Source organism: Salvelinus alpinus, chromosome 2 (genome assembly GCF_045679555.1).
Source record: "Salvelinus alpinus chromosome 2, SLU_Salpinus.1, whole genome shotgun sequence".
In the NCBI taxonomy this organism is placed as follows: Eukaryota; Metazoa; Chordata; class Actinopteri; order Salmoniformes; family Salmonidae; genus Salvelinus; species Salvelinus alpinus.
In genome coordinates, this window is record NC_092087.1 from 123,425,216 (window position 1) to 123,449,036 (window position 23,821).

The 23,821-nt window shown below is 40.9% G+C and overlaps 1 protein-coding gene across 1 annotated transcript in view; it reads left to right on the top strand.

Moving 5' to 3' along the window:
* LOC139568540 (E3 ubiquitin-protein ligase NEURL1-like) overlaps window positions 1-23,821 on the top strand; it is a 68,831-nt gene that overhangs the window by 10,515 nt on the left and 34,495 nt on the right. The window contains exons 2-3 of the mRNA XM_071390441.1: window positions 5,609-5,874; window positions 8,456-8,777. Of these exons, the coding sequence (XP_071246542.1) occupies window positions 5,609-5,874; window positions 8,456-8,777 (588 nt within the window). The remainder of the gene's footprint in view (window positions 1-5,608; window positions 5,875-8,455; window positions 8,778-23,821) is intronic.

The window sequence follows — 23,821 nt, forward strand, 5'->3', positions numbered from 1 at the left end:
ACTTAACTTAGGCTCCTAGCTCGCTTTTCGCCTTCGAAAATAGCTCGCTAACAGCCAATTAATCATCTTTGGCTAATGGAATCAAAATGAGGTATTCATCATTATAAACAATGTTTCAATGCAGAGCTTGAATAAGAGAGTGGCTCCATGTGTGAACTATGTGCACACACAGAACATCACCGAAACAATTACCATAATTGGGCTTTTTCATCTCACTATTATACTGTTGGAATTGTACCCTCAACTCTAAATCTACACTCTCAGAAAAAAGGGTTCTTTGGCTGTCCCCATGGGAGAACCCTTTTTCGTTCCAGGGAATTTTTCCCTCTAGGGAAAGGGTTCTACATTGAACCCAATAAGGTTCTACCTGGAACCAAAAGTGTTCTTCAAAGGGTTCTCATATGGGGATAGCCAAAGAACCCTTTTAGGTTCTAGATAGCACCTTTTTTTTCTAAGAGTGTAACCAAGGGCAGCGAGAGCACAAATTAGGCATGTAAAATCCTATCAACAGTATGTATGTATGAGGTGGAAGGTCCTGTTACACATGACCGGACTTGGAGCTTCGTAATCATCGGCTTCGTCACCCAATATGCTTACATCCTTCCACAGATGTTACTTGAGGTCAAATTGTAGGCATTGGGAATTTTTTATTTATTTAACTAGGCAAGCCAGTTAAGATGGAACTCCTTATCACGGCCGGTTGTGATACAGCCCGGGATCAAAACGGGGTCTGTAGTGACGTCTCTAGCACTGAGATGCAGTGCCTTAGACCGCTGCTCCACTCGGGAGCCCACCTATGGAGAATTAGAAGTGGAATTCTCTGGGAAGGTTGGTCATTCTGAATAACATCCCTCCGATGGTACAGACGTAGGATCTTAATTTGATCACTCTTTTGTTAATGATAATTTTCCTGTACAGCAGGAAATGGAAGCTTTCAGTGTATTCAAGTTTAAAAAGGCTTCTAAAGTTTGTAATTTCCACTTTTACATTTCTATCTTGATTTGCCGTAATGTAAAATGCATCAACCCCTATAAAGAAAATATCCATTCATTATAATCCACATAATAATGAACATTTCCTGTTGCTGCAGGACTATTTTCTGCGGTGCGAAACGCAGGTTGGCATTTTTCATCATGAATATTCTTCTGGAGGCAGCTCTGCGGAGTGGTCACTAGCTGGCACAGCTATAAAGTCATAAAACCACACTGCTCCTGTATTTCTACTTGGGATATTGCTTTTCAACAGTAAAAGTTCAAACATCGCTCATCATTCAAACTGCCCCTAATGCCTAACCCTAACCTTAAAAATGTCCTTCAGCAATGGTTTGAACTTTTACTGTTGAAAAGCAATATCCCAAGTATGAATACAGTAAAGTACAGACAGTAAAGGGTAAAAATATATATATTTCTGAGCAAAAGAGTGTTTTTTTGTTGTTGACACAACTGAAAAAATTCAAGGAGTAGGGCATTCTAGGAGTTGGTCTGATGGGAATCTGTGATGTCATCGGCCTCCCCCTTGCTTGAGGAACAATAGAGGAGCAATAGAGAACAAAGTAGGAAAGGACCACCCCCCACTTGTGCTCTATCATGATCTACCTGGACCACCTATTGAGATGTGCCTTTTGTTAAGTAAATCAGGTGTTGAATGAGGTGAAAATGAGACTGGAGTGCCACCTTAAAATAAGACCAAAAATCTAACCGCTGGGCTATTTAAAGGGAAATCGCTCAGTTCTGCCTCCAGGACAAGACTCATGACAAGAAACGTCAACCTGCATTAGAAACTGGTCAAATGAATATCCTATATCTGTAGGTATAGCTCCAAAGCATTTACAGACAGCCTTTCAATAAGTATAAAACAGAGCAATCCTTCATGGAAAAACGACTTTCAGTCAGATAGGCCGAGATGAGTTTGGAAATATTAGTGATCCTACTGTAGCCGACAATGCTGTCCTGATTAACCATAGCACTAAAATGCAAATATCATTCATGTGTTCTCTGCTAGCAAACAAATAGCATCTGTCCGTATCATGCCTGAGCCGTTCCCGCAAATCTAGCCTTTCACGCAGGGATTGAGGGTTGCTAAGGAACGTGAATTCACACTTAACTCCTGTTTCCCTCAACCAACAGCTGCGCCTCTCCTTTCGCTAGTTGTCGCTAATGCATTCAGTTCAATCTGGCCTGACACACACACACACACTGTACACACACACACACTGTCCAATCTGCTGCGACCATGTTCGCCCCATTCAATGAATGCTCTCCCTTTGCCCCAATGCCAAGACAAAGGACATGATGCTTGATTATGGGGCCTGAGTGAGTAAGTGATTGTATAGGCTAAACACTGGGAGTGGGTATCTATTGATAAAGTAGTGTCTTCCTCCCAAATGGCACCCTATTTCCTTTTTAGTGCACTCATTTTGGTCGTACACTATAGGGCTCTGGTTGAAAGTAATGCACTGTGTAGGGAATAGGGTGCCATTTGGGACACATGCTAGCTGTTATATAGAATGCTGTATACAGGCCTTATCAGTGATTCCCAGACCCTCAGTTGCTTTTGCAGTCTTTGTTGAGGTTATCAATGGTAAAAAGTAGAAGAGCTGGGTTATTGTGATTTGTACAATTTGGTGAGGACAACCAAGAGGCCCTGATTTGAATATAGAATAGAACCAAAACACAGTTAGCTAATTGAAATGGCACAACAGGCTAATATCCCAGTCACATGACAGTATATACACTGCGTCTACACTGCGTCTACAAAACATTAGGAACACCTGCTCTTTCCATGACATAAACTAACCTGGTGAATCCATTTGAATGCTATGATCCCTTATTGATCTCACTTATTAAATCAAATACAATTTTATTAGTGACATGCGCCGAATACAACAGGTGTAGACCGTACAGTGAAATGCTTACTTACGAGCCCCTAACCAACAATGCAGTTTGCCAAAAATACGTATAAGAATAAGAGATAAAAGTAACAAGTAATTAAAGAGCAGCAGTAAAATAACAATAGCGAGACTATATATGGGGGGTACCGATACAGAGTCAATGTACATGTAGGCAGAGTTATTAAAGTGACTATGTATAGATGACAACTGAGAGTAGCAGTGGTGTAAAGAGGGGGTGAGGGGGGGCACTGCAAATAGTCTGGTTAGCCATTTGACTAGATGTTCAGGAGTCTTATGTCTTGGGGGTAGAAGCTGCTTAAAAGCTTCTAGACTTGGTGCTCCAGTACCGCTTGATGTGCGGTAGCAGAGAGAACAGTCTATGACTAGGGTGGCTGGAGTCTTTGACAATTTTTAGGGCCTTCCTCTGACACCACCTGGTATAGAGGTTCTGGATGACAGGAAGCTTGGCCCCAGTGATGTACTGGGCGAAGGATTTTTATGTCTTGAGACAATTGAGACATGAATTGTGTATGTGTGCCATTCAGAGGGTGAATGGGCAAGACAAAATATTTAAGTGCCTTTGAACGGGGTGTGGTAGTAGGTGCCAGGCGCACCGGTTTGAATGTGTCAAGAACTGCAACGCTGCTGGGTTTTTCACACTCAACAGTTATTCCGTGTGTATCAAAAATGGTCAATGGACATCCAGCCAATTTGACACAACTTTGGGAAGCATCGGAGTCAACATGGGCCAGCATCCCTGTGGAACGCTTTTGACACCTTATAGAGTCCATGCCCTGACGAATTGAGGCTGTTCTGGGGGCAAAAGGGGGTGCAACTCAATAGTAGGAAGGTGTTCCTACATTTTTGTACACTCAGTGTAGGCCTCACATTATAGCCAGAACAGTTGAAGGAGGCATGCACTTGAAACGAGATGTGTGTCTTTGAGAGCATGTCTGGCTGCTGCAGTGTAGTAGGTGACTGGGGACAGATTTGTAGAACCTCCACCTGCTCCCTGAGTCATTGGTAAACACATTCATTCACTCTGCATCTTGTTCATTAGCAGTACTCAGGACTCAGGCACACACTCATATGGATGCGTTCCTGTGTAGATGGTCCTAGTGAGGCGCTAATGGACTAAATTACCTATCTAGATTTATTCCTAATAGTCATGATAATCCTGAAGCTTTCCATTGCAGATCCTGCTGATGTGTTATAACAGATGTAGCTGTACTAGATAGAATTGAAATCCTATGGTTTGTTCCTGATGCACTAGGTTCTCTATCTACATTATATTTCTAGATAGTAATCAAATCATGTAGTTTGTGCGTCCCTGAGTTGGTTTATACGAGTCATATGATATATTGTACCATACTGGAGCTTTCCTAGTATTGCACTTCCTAATGATGCGCTAGAATATCTATTTGGATTCCATTACTAGATTAAATCATGTAGTTTGTCGTTTCCTGTCCGTTTGTACTTCCCTGTACTTGTTTATATGAGTCATATGATGAACTGTATGCATTTTCCGAGACAATATGAGGTTATTGGACACGCTCTCCTTATATCAATAAATACTATTCAATTAAACTCAAAGTACATTTACATGTGGTTTATACTATAAACATGGATACTATAACAGTATTGTATTATATTCTACATTGTACAGTAATGATGCTTAATCCTAACTGAAAATGCCACGTAGTCACTGACTCAGCCGTGGCATCAATACTCACAACAGGATGATAATGTTGGGTCAGAGATGGTACACATCAACCACTAACTTTATTTGCCAGTGCTAAGGTCATAAGGTCAGGCACAAAGCAATGAACAGGGAGGAAAATGTCATTTCCTACTCAAACATGGTAAAACGTCAAACAACAGCATGGACAATTGGTTTTGGCTGGAGGACCAACATGATTACTGAGCAACTGCTGTTTATGTGAATCAAACAAGTCCGATTGTAGTAAGAGGTAAACTAGTAGGAAGAGGCCTAGAAATCCATAGACGGTCCCCATAGGCACAGATCTGGGATCAGCTATAGCCTCCCTAAATCATAACCTTTGCCATAAACGTGGGGAAACATGACGTTTTGCTTAGATCAGCATCGTGGGGCAATTTACACATTCTAATATGTGACAATCATCCAACTTCAGCTAAAGCCGAACAAGAACTACACCTGTTCGAATGATTGTATTAATATTAAATTACATTCAAATAACTTGTCTTTTCTGGGAGGGAACTTCATGGGGGAAAACAGGCAAATGTCCCATTCACATGACATGATAAAGGTCTCACATTATGGCCGGAACAGTTGAAGGAGGCATGACATTGAAACGAGATGTGTGTCTTTGAGAGCATGTCTGGCTGCTGTAGTGTAGTAGGTGACTGGGGACAGATTTTTAGAACCTCCACCTGCTCCCTGAGTCATTGGTAAACACATTCATTCACTCTGCATCTTGTTCATTAGCAGTACTCAGGACTCAGGCACACACTCATATTGAAGCTTTCCTGTGTAGATGATCCTAGTGAGGCGCTAATGGACTAAATTCTCTATTTAGATTTAATCCTATATATTTCCTGGTAGGGAACTTCATGTGTGGTGATGAGTGGTACATACAGTACAAGACTCATAACAACATAGAACACAAACACATACTGTATAAAGGATTAGAAGGGTACGAATATCATTCTGATGGCACCCCTCTGTCTATCCATCAGACTCTCTGGGCGGTCCGTTCCCCTCCACCACCCACCGATGCCACCACAAGCCCAAGCGCTGCCTGCCCATCCAGCAGTGTGGCGTTGTGGGCGGGGGCCAGAGGAGAGGCCTGGCCATAAGTCCCTTGCTCTTCCACCCGAACACCAAGGGCTCCCAGATCGCCATGGACCTGGCCCAGAGGACCGTCAAGAGGCAGGCCAGCTTCTGTAACGCCATCACCTTCAGCAACAGACCCATAGCGTTGTACGAGCAGGTCCGGATCAAGGTATGTAGAGATTTAGATTGACACATCATCACACCCAAGGAGGTTTATTTACAGTATTCAAAGTATTCTAACAACGGTAGATTCATTTTATTTGTTTATTTTATTAACATTTTCAAGAACAAAAAAAGCCCATTGCTCAGCAAGGTCCCCAATCAACATGTTGAACTGCCAGAGAGGCACCAGAACACCCAGTTGTAGGGAACTTTGTAGGTTGTTCTGTACATGGTGGGATGCTGACACCAAAGGCTCAAAAGATGATGACACAAGATACGAAGAGAGATACTAACACGGATCTGTACAATAGGTGAGACTAGCCTTGATGTGTACAGTATCTGATGTATGCACGGTATATATAATGTAAACACACCAAGTCAGGATGGTGATGCGAACACACACACACACACACACACACACACACACACACACACACACACACACACACACACACACACACACACACACACACACACACACACACACACACACACACACACACACACACACACACACACACATCTAGCTTATGAGCTTGTCCAGGTAAATCCTTCTGTCAGTCTACTGCTGCTTCCCTCTTCTGTTCCTGTGTCTCCCCAAATAGGCTTAGCAGGTTTCCATCTAACAAGCCAGCATGTCAACACAGTCAAAGCACTGGGTAAATACTGCTTATGGCGCCAGGGCAAGCGGATGTGGCTTTACTGGGTGTTGGTAAAACAGTGATGAGTGAATAGCAGCAAGCACAACAGTTCATTCAGCCAAGTGCTCTAAAGCAGTGGTCCCTAAACGTTTTTTTTAATAGAATTTCAAGAAAATGATCTTTAAAATGGATCAATTCTCTCCTCACCCCATGACAAAATGTGTAGAACTGCAGGAAATACGTTTTAAACCTGCAATATTTTCTCTCCGCCAACAAGAGGGGTGTGAAGAGTTTGTGTCATGAACAGTGCTTGTGCCTATAGAAATAGACTTGGCTCGCTCGCGGGGGGAACGTGTGATGTTCCCCAATGCTGGAATGGGGGCCTGAGTGAAAAAGTTTGGGAACCCCTGCTCTGAAGTACACTTAAACCTCAAGACAACTTAGGCTTTTGTCTTACATTAGTAATATTTAGGTACAGTTCAGGGTCTCCGTTAACCGGTAAAAAAAAAAGAAAAGAAAGAAACGCTGCTAAAACATTTTTGGCTCCGAATGTCCGGGGGAATTTTAGCCTATTCATTGATTGAAATACCAATCGCTGTAGCGTGAGATTTGCTGCTACAGCTCATCAAACAGCTGGTCCGTTGGTGCTGGAGTGAAACGTGCTTTTATAAGCCCAATCATTGTGCAACAATTCTTAACGCAATCGCCTGTTAAAACAGTTTTGATGGCCACGATTAAAAAGAGCTACTATTTTTATTTCTCAACTGGTAATTGATTTGCGCTTCCCATTCGCCATTCAAGTGCATAGGCAACTAGACAGGCATTAGTGTGTCACACACCACTTTGCAATGACCTGAAGGCAGTATGAATTTTGAAAACATATAATTAACTGTTTGAAACCTGAACGTTTTACTACAGCACATATTATGAGACATGTCTAACCTGGCTTCGAAGTAGCCTAGCCAAAATCCAACCAAACTTACAGGCAATTATTTTATAAAGACTTCCATATGCCATTGAAACCAGTAGCCTATTCCTCTCATGTTGTATTGGTTTTCAAATCAACTTTATTTTATTCTCCAGGAGCCAAATGCACAATCCTAGTCATATTAACAACCCATGCTAGTTGTTGCATCTTTATCTCCCTCCAACATTTCGAATTGATATTTTTTTCTCTGTCTCATGAAACCGCTCGCATGTGCAGTGCACTTCTGACAACTGTGTTTTCCTGCTAATTGCATTATGAAACGAACATTTGCACGTTTCCTACTGCCTTGTGCGCATTGCTGCGCTGATAATGTGAAGAAATAATAATGGATCAATATTTGAAGCTAAATATTCTGATCAGTTGCATGAGCGTTACTCCTGTTGTTAGCTGAGGAAAAGTAAACGTGGCAGTTATTTTCAAATTGCGCATCGGAATTCTGTAAGAAGGACGCACGCCATTGCATCCTAGAGTTGCATGGTCTGTTGAGATGGATTACCATAATCTAAATGGGATTTCTGTCACTGTGGGTGAACGCCTTAATCAGGACCAATGCATATTGGTCCGTTAAATGTCTTAAATGTCCGGTAAATGAAAATGCTGCAATGTCCGGTAAATGAAAATGCTGCAATGTCCGGTAAATGAAAATGCTGCCTGTCAAAGGTCTGCCACCATATTTTACTAACGGAAACCCAAGTACAGTTATACAACCAAGGCAGACTAAGCAAACCAGTCACTCAACAAACCAAATTGGCCCATTACTTGCTTTCTTTTGCAACTTAGGCCTAGGTCACAAAATGGTATCTCATTGACAAACAATACACAAAGGGAACCTTCAAACTTCAAACTTCAAGGCAACATTTTGACTTCCTTATAAAGTACAACCCTATTCCTTACACTCTTATGCTACTACAGACTGCTGTAAGACCATCGACCTATCATAGTCTGTCCTCCTTCCACAGATCACTAAGAAGCAGTGTTGCTGGAGCGGAGCTCTCCGTCTGGGCTTCACGGCTAAAGACCCGTCCCGTATCAACCCAGACAGCCTGCCCAAGTATGCCTGTCCTGACCTGGTCTCCCAGAGTGGCTTCTGGGCCAAGGCTTTACCTGAGGAGTTCGCCAACGAAGGGAACGTCATCGCCTTCTGGGTGGACAAGAAGGGCCGGGTCTTCTATAGAATCAATGAGTCCAACCCGATGTTGTTCTTCAGTGGGGTGAGAACAGGAGAACCGCTGTGGGGACTGATAGATGTCTATGGGTTGACCCGTGGAGTGCAACTGCTAGGTATGTTAAGAAGCCATGCATGCACACCTACACATACATCTCCATAGCATTCCTCACTTCTAGCTTTTTGGTAAGGTGATGGACAATGAGAGAATTAGGAGATTATGGGATTTGGTGATGACTAACATTTGGCCCTAGTATGTCTGCACCACTATAGCACATGGGCTGCAAAATAACTGCCCTGCTGTGCATTATCGAGGCATGCAATGCAGCTTAGGATACATACCATAGAGATAGACATAGCATACGATAGCCTAGCGTTAGCCAAGGCTTAGCATACATACCATAAGCGATAGACATAGCATGCGATAACCTAGCGTTAGCCAAGGCTTTGATGTACCCAGGAACTATGGCATACTGTGCATGTTTCTGTTCTCTAGGGATTCAATGTGTCAATGTTGTCATCCTGCTTATGTTAAAAATAGACAAGGGGGTTGGTCACATGTTCCATAGATAGCCCATTTGATCCTAATTGCGAGCCGTGCCAATTGACAGGAGTACAGCGGTATCTCCTGTCTCGGGTAGCAGAGGGGTGGGATGTTTTGTGTTCACCGTGTGATGTGGGAGTCGTTTTATCTGAATCCCCCCCCCCCCCAGTCCCCCCGCACTCCTAGTCTTGACGGGAGGCAGTGATGACAAGTAGCGATAGAAACCTAGCTGTATTCCTGAACAGACTAGCATGGACTCCTGAGAGTAGCAACGTCAGACAACGGGGCCACAATTCGTTGGCCCAAAGTTCACATTGTCGTCTCGCATTACCGTGACACCCAGAAAGCAAGAATAGCATCGGGGGGGGGGGGGGGGGGGGGGGGGGCAGAGAAAAAAGTTAACAAAACAAACAAAAAAGATTCAAATGTCAAGAATCATGTGTGTTCCTTTGGCTAAAAGTATATTTCCTACAATGCTTGGACAGTTTGAACTCTCTTCTACAAGTCACTTGGGGAGATCCCTGGCGTCTTGGTAAACCGTATGCTGCTCGGAGCGCTGTTACAATCGCTCTCTTCAGCCCTAGTTAAATCAACACACAGCCTTTTACAGTCAGGCTATAGCCAGGGCAGCCTAGGGTCCAGAGCTCCTATAGGTCCTCAGGGGGCCTTCTGACTAACATCTGCCTTCAACATACTGGTCGCTTACATCTGAACTGCAACAGTCCTAACATTTTCTTCCCTAGATGTTGTTGTTTTTTGACTTTGGGAAAGATTTTCTTTTCCTGCTTTACCTTTCCACCTACATCCAAAATATATACATAATGTTTACAATAAACCCAGCATCCTCTTATCTCTCTCTATACATAGACATGCAGCAGTCCAGTTATTTTTTCCCCCTTCAGTACTGTAGGCCTGTACATTCTTATTTAGGCACAGAAATCGCTTATAAGGATTTACATGGAACATTCTATGGTCGACCTTATTATGGTTTTGTGAAATTTCACGTTACAAGAATGAACATGGGGCTTATATTTGTTTCCACCTACCACACACAAACCTCCAGGCTCCCTTCACTTCATATTCCCTATCAGAGGTGGTATCTGTCAGACCAAATCACTTTTTCCCCAAGCCTGCCGACACGCATTATGTTACATATTCTATTCATTTAACTTAATGGCTCCATTGCACTGTACATGCGTCAGGACACGTCTGTTTAGCTGCTACTGTAAAGTCTAACATCTCCCCTAGGTAATCATCTCAGGTCAGATTTAGCTTTACCTGATAGTGGTTACGGTGAGGCTAAGGAAATGTTTAACTGATCACAGGTTTCTGCTTATTGGGAACGGCACAGATAGAGAAGTACCTGAGGCATCTGTTAGTCATCCCGGTGTTCCCACAGACTACTGTTACAAACCATACCTAGAATAAGTTTCAAACTATCTGTGCTGTTTAATCAAATGCCAACTCCGAAAGATTTATTAAATAAACGTAAACGATCCTTAATCACTGAAAAACAAACTCTGTTGCAAGATATGAGCTATTTCAAAACCCATAATTACACACGGTCTCACACACGGTCTCACACACACATACACACACACACTCACAAACACATAGAAACCGTTATTTACCATCTTAGCACCAAAGTGAACACACGTGCCTACTTCTAAAAACAAAGTGTATTTTGTCCTTCGATAACACCGGTGAAAGTCCCAAGGGTTGTGTTGAGGTCAGCACAGACGGTTAGGATGACAGGATGACCCCGGTTTACCCGGCAACAACTTCGAGGCCTCCGATAGGGTGATGCATGATAGGTCCCTCTGTAGGTATTGTGTGATAGGCCCCCTGCAGGAGATGCCTTCCAGACACATTTTGGGGGTTATTACACATGGCTTAGTGTGATGTAGTGTTTTCCACACCTCCGGTTGGGTGATGAGCATAGTTTAAGATCCAAGCTCTAGCTAATGAAACCCAGACAGGCAGAATTATGGGATGAATAAATCTAGCTACTCTGGTGTTGGCAGCTTCATTCCTCATACACACACAGACACGCACCTTCTCCGACAACCATGAGAATGGCGATGCACTGCACTTCCCTGCCTGCCTGTCTATCTCTTTTTAACTATCTCTTCTTAACTATCTTCTCAATCTCTTCTTAACTATCTCTTCTTAACTATCTTCTCTGTCTATCTTCTCTGCCTATCTTCTCTGTCTATCTTCTCTGCCTATCTTCTTTGTCTATCTTCTCTGCCTATCTTCTTTGTCTATCTTCTCTGTCTATCTCTTCTTAACTATCTCTTCTTAACTATCTTCTCTGTCTATCTCTTCTTAACTATCTTCTCTGTCTATCTCTTCTTAACTGCCTTAACTACATACCAACAACACTACAATTTAAATGACTTCAAACGTGATACATTATCAGTCATGTAGTGACTCCATGTCTTTCATGTGCATATGACAAATAAACAAGCAAAGTTGACGAGAGCATTGAACTTAACATACAACACCCGTTCTGCCTGTCACATTCTGTTAAATCTCCCCAAAGCACACACATCCCTGGGTCGCTCCTCTTTTCAGTTCGCTGCAGCTAGCGACTGGAACGAGCTGCAAAAAACACTCAAACTGGACAGTTTTATCTCCATCTCTTCATTCAAAGGCTCAATCATGGAAACTCTTACTGACAGTTGTGGCTGCTTTGTGTGATGTGTTGTTGTCTCTACCTTCTTGCCCTTTGTGCTGTTGTCTGTGCCCAATAATGTTTGTACCATGTTTTGTGCTGCTAACATGTTGTGTTACTGGGTCGTTCCACTAAATGAGTCCCTTTTGCATCCCTTTGATGTGTTAAGTAGAAATGATGCACCAATATTGAATTTTACTCACCATCACAATTGAAATGCTATCACTAACCACGCTTCCATCCAAGCAATTCATGCGGATGAATTACCCGATGCATGAAAAAAGTCACAACCCGGGCTGATGGAAACATGAAATGCTGGTATAATTTTATAAAAGCCGAAAGACAATTTGTTCGTTCGACATGGTGGGATCTTTTGTGTCTGTAAAGTTATTTATGCCAGAAATAGTGGTGGAAATGACTTCATGCGCAAATATTGATATATTAACCATCATATGGAAGGAAACTTGTAGTCACGCAATGATATGTTGTGTGGTCCTCCCACTACGACTCGGGAAAGTATGCAGTTTATTAGTCTACAGATATGATGAACTTCACAGGGGGGTGAAAGTGCACGGTGATGAGCTTGATGCTCCTTTCCAATAAATATCCAGGGTCTTATTCTGGTGACATGATGATCAATGCTTGGCTGCCCTTTGACAAATATAAATAATATCGCTCTTTATCCATAATGATCTCATCATGTAGCCTACCCGTACTGTGTCTGCAAGCTGTTGGCTAGAGGGGCACATGTGCCAAGACCAGAGTTTGCTATATAACACAGCAGTTTTTGTGACAAAAACCATCAGTACTGTAGAGTTGAAAAGTCGATGGAAACCCATTTAACTTGTATTTTTTATTTGGTACATTGGAATTTAATGGCAAAAGTTATTTTTATGTGCACTACGTCATCACACACAGCCTTTTATCCGCAACATGTCAGTTTGATGGAAACACATCTCTGGTGGGAAAATTAGATGGAAACCTAGCTACTGCCAAAGTTTTGGTTGGTGGCCAAACAAATGATCTGCATTGATCAATATGTAAAGAGTAATCGAGGAAGCCAAATTATTAAACACTTTGCCCACCCTGTAGCCTAGATCTCATAGCCATTCATTTCTGGAATATTGTCAGTCATTACATGCATTTCAGCAAGCCCTATACTTGTTCCACTTGTTTGAGGTGTTGCAGCCTTTCTTTGTCACTAGACTACACACAATACCACATCATGTCAAAGTGGAATTATGTTTTTCAAAATATTCACAATTTCATCAAAAATGAAAAGTCAATAAGTATTCAACCCCTTTGTTATTGAAAGCCTAAATAAGTTCAGGAGTACAAATTTGCATAACGAGTCACATAATAAGAAGGCAAGCACTCACTTTGTGTGCAATAACATAATTTTTAAGGTTCCTCAGTTGAGCAGTGAATTTCAAACACAAAGACCAGGGAGGTTTTCCGATGCCTCACAAAAATAGGCACCTATTGGTAGATGGGTAAAAATAAATAAAAAGCAGACATTGAATATCTCTTTGATTACACTTTGGATGGTGTATCAATACTCCCAGTCACTATAAAGATACAGGCGCCCTTACTTACTCAGTTGCTGGAGAGGAAGGAAACTGCTCAGGGATTTCACCACTTTAAAACAATGACAGAGTTTAATGGCTGTGATAGGAGAAAATGTAGGATGAATCAACAACATTGTAGTTACTCCACAATAGTAACCTAATTGACAAAGTGAAAAGAAGGAAGCCTGTACAGAATAAAAAAAATCCAAAACGTGCATCCTGTTTGCAAAAAGACACAAAAGTAAAACTGCTAAAATTTTGGCAAAGAAATAAACTTTATGTCCTGAATACAAAGCGTTATTTTTGGGGCAAATCCAACGCAACACATCACCGAGGATCACTTTTCATATTTTCAAGCATGGTGGTGGCTGTATCATGTTATGGGTATGCTTGTCATCGGCAAGGACTAGGGAGTTTTTTATTGCAAAAAGAAACGGAATAGAGCTGAGCACAAAAAAAAGACAATTAAATCAATTTTAATCCTACTTTGTAACACAACAAAATGTGAAAAACAATCACGGGGTGTGAATACTTTCTGAAGTCACTGTATATGCATTTTGAGTCATTAAATGCATTTTAGCAAAGATGCAAATGTACATGTTTTTTTAAATACATTTTGTATTGAGGTCAGCACAGAACAATAGTCTTAAAGCCTTTGGGGTTATTATTGCACATGGCGTAGTGTGATTTAGTGTTTTCCACCCCTACAGTTGGATGATGAGCATAGTTTAAGATCCCAGCTCTAGCTAATGAAACCCAGACAGGCAGAATTATGGGCTAGATAAATCTAGCTACTCTGAGGGTGGCAGCTTCATTCCACAAACACACACATGGATGGAGAGAGAGAGAGACACACACATCACACACACACACAGTCTTAGACAGACACACACGCACACACCACACACACACCGTCAATGACGACCATAGAAATGGAGCTGCGCTTGCCTGCCTTGCTGTCAATCTATCATCTCTCTTAACTGCCTTCTCCTTTTTGGCACCATTAAGCTCACCTTCCCCGGCAATATATGTAGCCATAAACAAGTCCATATCTTTATGGTGCTGGTATTTGGGAAAGGTGATAGCGTGACACTTCCTGCTAGAGCCTCCTAGGTAGGAACTGATCCAACATTGTTAAAAATGAAGTGCTTTGTAAGACTGAGCTTGCCACCATCTTGAAGGAGATGAAACCTTAACTTTGCTGGAGTATTGAAACACATCATCCTGAGATGTTCTGAAATATTACATGGTGTGTTGTAACACCACTAAATCAAGCGTTGTGCAATACTTTGCCAGGGACTGGGAGCAATCACGGAAAATATTTAAAACACTATTTTGGTGTTTTAAGTTCTTTTGAGTGCAGAATTAGATCCCTTCTCTTATGGTATAGTTTCCTCTCTCTAAAGCTTCTCAACACCATTATGATGTTTTGAATCCTGTCTAGTACAGAAGTAGATCACTTTTTTATGTATTGGAGAATTTGCCTTTTTATACAATTTTGTCAGGCATTGTCAGACACGGTGTTTAAACCACCAGACCCAACAGAAGGTTGAACTGCAAGAATTGAGGATTCTGCCTTAGCCTCTTTCATTAACAGTAATGAATGTGGGAATGGGTGCAGTCCTTGTTGAACGTCGGTTTTGATAACTGCTCATCATGATCCATTACACCTCATGGCACAACAAGCTTAACGTAGAGTTGTCATTCTTCAAACATGCATACGACATTGTGTGAAAAAAAATCACAAAGTCCAAATTGTTTGAATTACCCACAATCCTCTTAAAACAGAGTCAAGTGGCAAGATAGGAAATGCAAGGGGATTCAAACCAAAGACTTCCAATGAGTTCAATCACTCAATGTTCGCCTTCTTTGGTTAGCCTCATAAAAGACACATTTTCAACAACATTTTAAGTTGGACGTATTTGTACATTATTTTGGTAAAATTAAAATAGTAAATCATTGAAACGACTTGCATACATTTTGACACTTTATTGAGACAGTTCTGAAATGATTAGAGGGGATAGAGATAGGTGGGAGAAACAGATTGAAGGGTTGGAGCAGGGAAATTAACCCTGGTCTTTGGTGGGGAGAGGGGTGACTAACCCGGGTGCGTTACCGCCAAACAATTTCAATTCACTACAGAATCATTTCTTACAGTGTGGCTGTGTGGTTGAGTGGGTAACATTCCAACGAAATGTACCTGTCCTTTTCCCAATCTGTCTCATGAAGAAATGAACTTCTTATGGCTGGGGGCAGTATTGAGTAGCTTGGATGAATAAGGTGCCCAGAGTAAACTGCCTGCTACTCAGTCCCAGAAGCTAAGATATGCATATTATTAGTAGATTTGGATAGAAACCACTCTGAAGTTTCTAAAACTGTTTGAATGATGTCTGTGAGTATAACATAACATATGGCAGGCAAAATCTGAGAGAAAATCCAACCAGGAAGTTGGAAATCTGAGGTTTGTCATTTTTCAACTCATCGCCTATCGAATATACGGTGGGATATTGGTCATATTGCACTTCCTAAGGCTTCGACTAGATGTCAACAGTCTTTAGAACCTTGTTTGATGCTTCTACTGTGAAGGAGGGGGGAATGAGGGCTCTTTGAGTCAGAGGTCTGGCAGAGTGCCATGAGCTGACCAGGTGCGTTCACGTGAGAGTTAGCTTGCGTTCCATTGCATTTCTGAAGACAAAGGAATTCTCCGGTTGAAACTTTATTGAAGATTTATGATAAAAACATCCTAAAGATTGATTTTATACATTGTTTGACATGTTTCTACGGACTGTAACGGAACTTTTGGACTTTTCGTCTGCTCGGCCTCATGAATTTGGATTACAGGGCTAAACGCGCGAACAAAAAGGTGTTATTTGGATATAAATGATGTACTTTATCGAACAAATCAAACATTTATTGTCGAATTGGGATTCCTAGGAGTGCATTCTGATGAAGATCATCAAAGGTAATTGAAAATTTATAACGCTATTTCTGACTTCTGTTGACTCCAACATGGTTTTGTTGTCTGAGCGCTGTACTCAGATTATTGCATGGTTTGCTTTTTCCGTAAAGTGTTTTTGAAATCTGACACAGCGGTTGCATTAAGGAGACGTATATCTCTAATTCTGTGCATAACACTTGTATCTTATATTAAAGTTTATGATGACTTTTTCTGTAAATTGATGTGGCTCTCTGCAAAATCACCGGATGTTTTGGAAGCAAAACATTACTGAACGTAACGCGCCAATGTAAACTGAGATTTTTGGATATAAATGTGTACTTTATCGAACAAAACATACATGTATTGTGTAACATGAAGTCCTATGAGTGTCATCTGATGAAGATCATCAAAGGTTAGTGATTAATTATATCTCTATTTCTGCTTTTTGTGACTCCTCTGTTTGGCTGGAAAAATGGCTGTGTTTTTCTGTGACTAGGTACTGACCTAACATAATCAGATGGTGTGCTTTCGTCGTAAAGCCTTTTTGAAATCGGACACTGTGGTGGGATTAACAACAAGTTTATCTTTAAAATGGTGTGAAATACTTGTATGTTTGAGGAATTTTTATTATGAGATTTCTGTTGTTTGAATTTGGCGCCCTGCACTTTCACTGGCTGTTGTCAAATCGATCCCGTTAACAGGATCTTAGCCGATCTCAGCCATAAGAGGTGGAATTCCACATTTCCATATTTTTGCTGTACTTTTTAGTACCTTTTTTAATAATGCATTGTATGGTCGTATTTTACATGTCTGCTGGACTTACCAACAAACAGGAGCAGAAGCATTTAAAATAAACTTTTGTTGGTGTTTCTAGATTTGTAGTCTCCATAGTCTCTTATCAACAATCAATATTTAGGCTATAAACCACTTGCATTTATAAACCATTGATTTTATGAGAAACAAAGTATTTGTGTTTTGATGCTGCCTTTTACATGCACTGAAACCCTAAGAAGTGTTTTCACACACTCTCTTAAAAACACCAATATTCAGGTGATGAACCACTTTGGGTATTTCAGAGAACTTCATTTCTGTTTTAAAGAACATTCTGTGTATTAAAACACTTACATTGAGTTTATATTCAAAGCCCATCCAAACAACAGATCTCAGCTTAGGTGCACTACTTTTCATGGTTTCGTTACACAATCATGGTGTATTGAGACTTTCTACTTTTAGAAAGTAGATCTGTTCTATGTGTGCTATTTCTATGCTTCCCGTTCGGATGTTTCGTTTTTGGGTCTTTTACTGTACTTTTTGTACACCAGCTTCGAACAGCCGAATAGACAATATTTTGAGTTATGGAAAATATATTTCACAGCGGTGTAGTTGGTACAATGATTCTCTGCACAATGACTGCTTGTTTTGTCACATAAACTGAAATTAGGCAAACTAATCTAATTTTAGCAACCAGGAAATGCCAATTTCTGCGTAGTGCATCTTTAACTGGGCAAATGCAATATCTTCTGGGTTGGGGCAGAATAATGAGCCTGATGCCCCTCAGAGGCTTTACATCCAGCAGGGTAAAAAGGTTGTTTCATAAATATAAATGCTTCATGGCTGTGTCACATACCGTTCACGTGTGCAATGTTATGGCACGTACAGGCACAGAGGCATACAAGTATGAACACACACACACACACACACACACAGGTCCATAGAACTGAGGTAGAGAGGTTGAGGAGTTCCAGCTGCTAGTTTGAAGACAGGGGGGCCAGGCCGTGCTGTGATGAGGAGGTCACAGTGGAACCTTAATCAGAGAGGGGCCCCAAAGTGACGCCTCTGAAAATGAAGCAGGGAGACTGACTTCAAAACACTGTGTGACAGTTAGAGACCTTTAGGTTCTTCTAACTGTAACAATGTTCACTGACTCTGTCTCATACACACACACACACACACACACACACACACACACGCACGCACGCACGCACGCACGCACGCACGCACGCACGCACGCACTTACGCACACACACACACAGACTGTTCAGTTGTTGTCTTAGGGAATTTATGTAGTTAATACACTCCAGTACACTTGAAGTGCAGTAAGTACAGTCTTTCACTATGCGTCAACATAAACACACTGTATGAATTATAGAATTCCTCAATGTAGCATAGTATAAACACACTGCATGAATTATACAATTCCTCAATGTAACATAGTATAAACACACTGTATGAATTATACAATTCCTCAATGTAACATAGTATAAACACACTGTATGAATTATACAATTCCTCAATGTAACATAGTATAAACACACTGCATGAATTATAGAATTCCTCAATGTAACATAGTATAAACACACTGTATGAATTATAGAATTCCTCAATGTAACATAGTATAAACACACTGTATGAATTATAGAATTCCTCAATGTAACATAGTATAAACACACTGTATGAATTATAGAATTCCTCAATGTAACATAGTATAAACACACTGTATGGATTATAGAACATCTCAAAGTAACACAACATAAATATACTACATGAATTATAGAATATCTCAAAGTAACACAGTTGTCAATGATCTCAACGATTGACAGGTCAGCCTAACCTTCTCTCTCTTTGTCTCTCTCTCTCTCTCTCTCTCTCTCTTTCTCCATCTCACTCTCTCTCTCTCTGTATCTGTCTTTCTCTCTCTCTCTCTGTCTCTCTTTCTCCGTCTCTCTCTCTCTGATAGAAAAAGGAAGGGAACATTCTGTTACTTTTCAAATGGCCCGGAAAACATTTTCAAAGTGTGTGTGTGTGTTTTCAAAGAATACTCTATAACATTCAAAAGCCGAGCTTTTCTGCTCCTTGACTTGTTTAAAAAGTTTTCAATACAAATAGATTTTACTTTCTCACATTTTGGCTCAATGTATTGTTTATACTGTAGGGCAAAACACCAGTGATTGCGGAATGTGCTCTTTTCTATAGATTTTCGGCAGGGGCAACAGTGAAAAAGGAGCCCGATGTTTTGACACGCGGGAACACAAGCTGTGAGAGCTTGATGGATGAGGTTGTGAGACAAATGGGTGTTTTTGTTTATGTCTTTCGCGAATGTGTCAGAGAAATGTCGCTTATCCCTGACAAGGTGTCACAATGTCTATAAGGTTGTCCGAACCTTGTAGAGAGTGTGTGTGTGTGTGTGTGTGTGTGTGTGTGTGTGTGTGTGTGTGTGTGTGTGTGTGTGTGTGTGTGTGTGTGTGTGTGTGTGTGTGTGTGTGTGTGTGTGTGTGTGTGTGTGTGTGTGTGTGTGTGTGTGTGTCAGCGTTAGGAGAGATGTGAAGAATGAAAATATGCCAGGTCTGATACGGGAACATATTAAAATCTTTCATATTTCTCTGTTGTCTGGTTGGCAGCAGGTTAGAAACCTGACGTCTGTCTCTTCATGGTTTATACAGCACCTTTCACGTATGATTTGTTGTGCAGAGGTATCAAATCAAATTTGATTGGTCACATACACATATTTAGCAGATGTTATTGCGGGTGTAGCGAAATACTTGTGCTTCTAGTTCTGATAGTGCAGGAATATCTAACAAGTAATCTAACAATTTCACAACACAAAATACAAGTAAATCTAAGTAAGGAATGGATTAAGAGTATATACAGTGGGGCAAAAAAGTATTTAGTCAGCCACCAATTGTGCAAGTTCTCCCACTTAAAAAGATGAGAGAGGCCTGTAATTTTCATCATAGGTACACTTCAACTATGACAGACAAAATGAGAAAAAAAAATCCAGAAAATCACATTGTAGGATTTTTTATGAATTTATTTGCAAATTATGGTGGAAAATAAGTATTTGGTCACCTACAAACAAGCAAGATTTCTGGCTCTCACAGACCTGTAACTTCTTCTTTAAGAGGCTCCTCTGTCCTCCACTCGTTACCTGTATTAATGGCACCTGTTTCGTCTCTCACAGTTGAAGTGTACCTATGATAAAAATTACAGACCTCTACATGCTTTGTAAGTAGGAAAACCTGCAAAATCGGCAGTGTATCAAATACTTGTTCTCCCCACTGTATATGTCACATTGGACTAAGATACAGTGGCATAGTACAGAGTACAGTATATACACATGAGATGGGTGATGCAATATTTACACACAATTAAAGTGACTAAGATACCGTACAATAGTATAGAGTACAGTTTACACATATGTGTGACATGCCATGATAACTTTTTATGGATGTCACAACAAAACACAAGGCTTGTCTGGTAGAATTTAGCACTCAATACACCCACTCGTAGCATGCGCTCCAGCAGGTATATCTCACTGGTCACCCCCAAAGCCAATTCCTCCTTTGGTCGTCTTTCCTTCCAGTTCTCTTCTGCCAATGACTGGAACGAACTGCAAAAATCTCTGAAGCTGGAAACACTTATTTCCCTCACTAGCTTTAAGAACCAGCTGTCAGAACAGCTCACAGATTACTGCACCTGTACATAGCCCATCTATAATTTAGCCCAAACAACTACCTCTTCCCCTACTGTATTTATTTATTTAGCTCCTTTGCACCCCATTATTTCTACTTCGCACATTCTTCCACTGCAAATCTACCATTCCAGTGTTTTACTTGCTATATTGTATTTACCTCACCACCATGGCCTTTTTTTGCCTTTACCTCCCTTATCTCACCTCATTTGCTCACATTGTATATAGACTTATTTTTCTACTGTATTATTGACTGTATGTTTTGTTTATTCCATGTGTAACTCTGTGTTGTTGTATGTGTCAAATTGCTATGCTTTATCTTGGCCAGGTCGCAGTTGTAAATGAGATCTTGTTCTCAACTAGCCTACCTGGTTAAATAAAGGTGAAATTAAAAAGATAAAGCACTGAAGTCAGACAATGTATGATATATACAGTTGACGTCGGAAGTTTACATACACCTTAGCCAAATACATTTAAATTCAGTTTTTCACAATTCCTGACGTTCAATCTTAGTAAAAATTCTCTGTCTTAGGTCAGTTAAGATTACCACTTTATTTGAAGAATGTGAAATGTCAGAATAATAGTAGAGAGAATGATTTATTTCAGCTTTTATTTCTTTCATCACATTCCCAGTGGGTCAGAAGTTTACATACACTCAATTAGTATTTGGTAGCATTGCCTTTAAATTGTTTAACTTTGGTCAAACGTTTCGGACAGCCTTCCACAAGCTTCCCACAATAAGTTGGGTGAATTTTGTCCCATTCCTCCTGACAGAGCTGGTGTAACTGAGTCAGGTTTGTAGGCCTCCTTGCTCGCACACGCTTTTTCAGTCCTGCCCACAAATTTTCTATAGGATTGAGGTCAGGGCTTTGTGATGGCCACTCCAATACCTTGACTTTGTTGTCCTTAAGCCATTTTGCCACAACTTTGGAAGTGTGCTTGGGGTCATTGTCCATTTGGAAGACCCATTTGCGACCAAGCTTTAACTTCCTGACTGATGTCTTGAGATTTTGCTTCAATATATCCACATAATTTTCCTCCCTCATGATGCTATCTATTTTGTGAAGTGCACCAGTCCCTCCTGCAGCAAAGCACCCCCACAACATGATGCTGCCACCCCTGTGCTTCATGGTGTTCTTTGGCTTGCAAGCCTCCCCCTTTTTCCTCCAAACATAACGATGGTTATTATGGCCAAACAGTTCTATTTTTGTTTCATCAGACCAGATGGCATTTCTCCCCATGTGCAGTTGCAAACCATAGTCTGGCTTTTTTATGGAGGTTTTGGAGCAGTGGCTTCTTCCTTGCAGGGCGGCCTTTCAGGTTATGTCGATATAGGACTCATTTTACTGTGGATATCGATACTTTTGTACTTGTTTCCTCCAGCATTTTCACAAGGTCCTTTGCTGTTGTTCTGGGATGGATTTGCACTTTTAGCACCAAAGTACGTTGATCTCTAGGAGACAGAACGCATCTCCTTCCTAAGCGGTATGGCGGCTGCGTGGTCCCATGGTGTTTATACCTGCGTACTATTGTTTGTACAGATGAACGTGGTACCTTCAGCTGTTTGGAAATTGCTCCCAAGGATGAACCAGACTTGTGGAGGTCTTGGCTGATTTCTTTTGATTTTCCCATGATGTCAAGCAAAGAGGCACTGAGTTTGAAGGTAGTTTGAAGGAAATACATCCACAGGTACACCTCCAATTGACTCAAATTATGTCAATTAACCCATCAGAAGCTTCTAAAGCCATGACATAATTTTATGGAATTTCCCCAAGCTGTTTAAAGGCACAGTCAACTTAGTGTATGTAAACTTCTGACCCACTGGAATTGAGATACAGTGAATTATAAGTGAAAAAATCTGTCTGTATACAATTGTTGGAAAAATTATTTGTGTCATGCACAAAGTAGATGTGCTAACCGACTTGCCAAAACTATAGTTTGTTAGCAAGAATTGTGTGGAGCTGTTGAAAAACAAGTTTTAATGACTCCAACCTAAGTGTATGTAAACTTCCGACTTCAACTGTAGACCCGTCCTTATCTATATATCCAATAAGACAGAACTTGTATATACAGTACAGATCATCTCAGACATCACAGACAAGCATAGAGGCTCTTGCAGTGTAGTTGACTGTGTCCCTGTTTGGAGTTAACACAGTTTAAACCTTTGTGACCAGCTGTAGAGAATTACTCTATTAGCGTGAGTATTAATGACATATGACATCTGGATGGAACCAGTCTGCTTGGGCTGGGTTTTGCTGGCTAGTACCAAGATGCATATGTGATATGTCGTGGTGCAGCTGTGTAGTGGCACAAACTAATGATTAGAAGGAGAGCTGGTGGGAGGGAGGGAGTGAGAGAAAGACGGAGAGAGGAAGGGACAGAGAATGATGGGATGAGTGAAAAAGTGTGAGTGAGGGAGAAAGTGAGAGAGAGGGAGAAGGAAAGAAGGAGCGGAAGAGAGAGAGAGAATGAATGAGTGGGAGAAGAGGCATTAGCATAGAAGAACATTCATCAAAGCAATCTAATTCACTATTTTGCTTTACTCTCACTGCAAACTCACAATGTTTTCTCACTTACTTTGACCCTTTTTATTTATGTTATTTATTTCACCTTTATTTAACCAGGTAGGCTAGTTGAGAACAAGTTCTCACTTGCAACTGCGACCTGGCCAAGGTAAAGCAAAGCAGTGTGACACAGACAACAACACAGAGTTACACATGGAATAAACAATAAACAAGCAAATAACACAATAAACAAGTCAATGACACAGTAGAAAAAAGAAAGTCTATATACAGTGTGTGCAAAAGGCATGAGGAGGTAGGCAAATAATAGGCCATAGGAGCGAATAATTACAATTTAGCAGATTAACACTGGAGTGATAAATGAGCAGATGATGATGTGCAAGTAGAGATACTGGTGTGCAAAAGAGCAGAAAAGTAAATAAAATAAAAACAGTATGGGGATG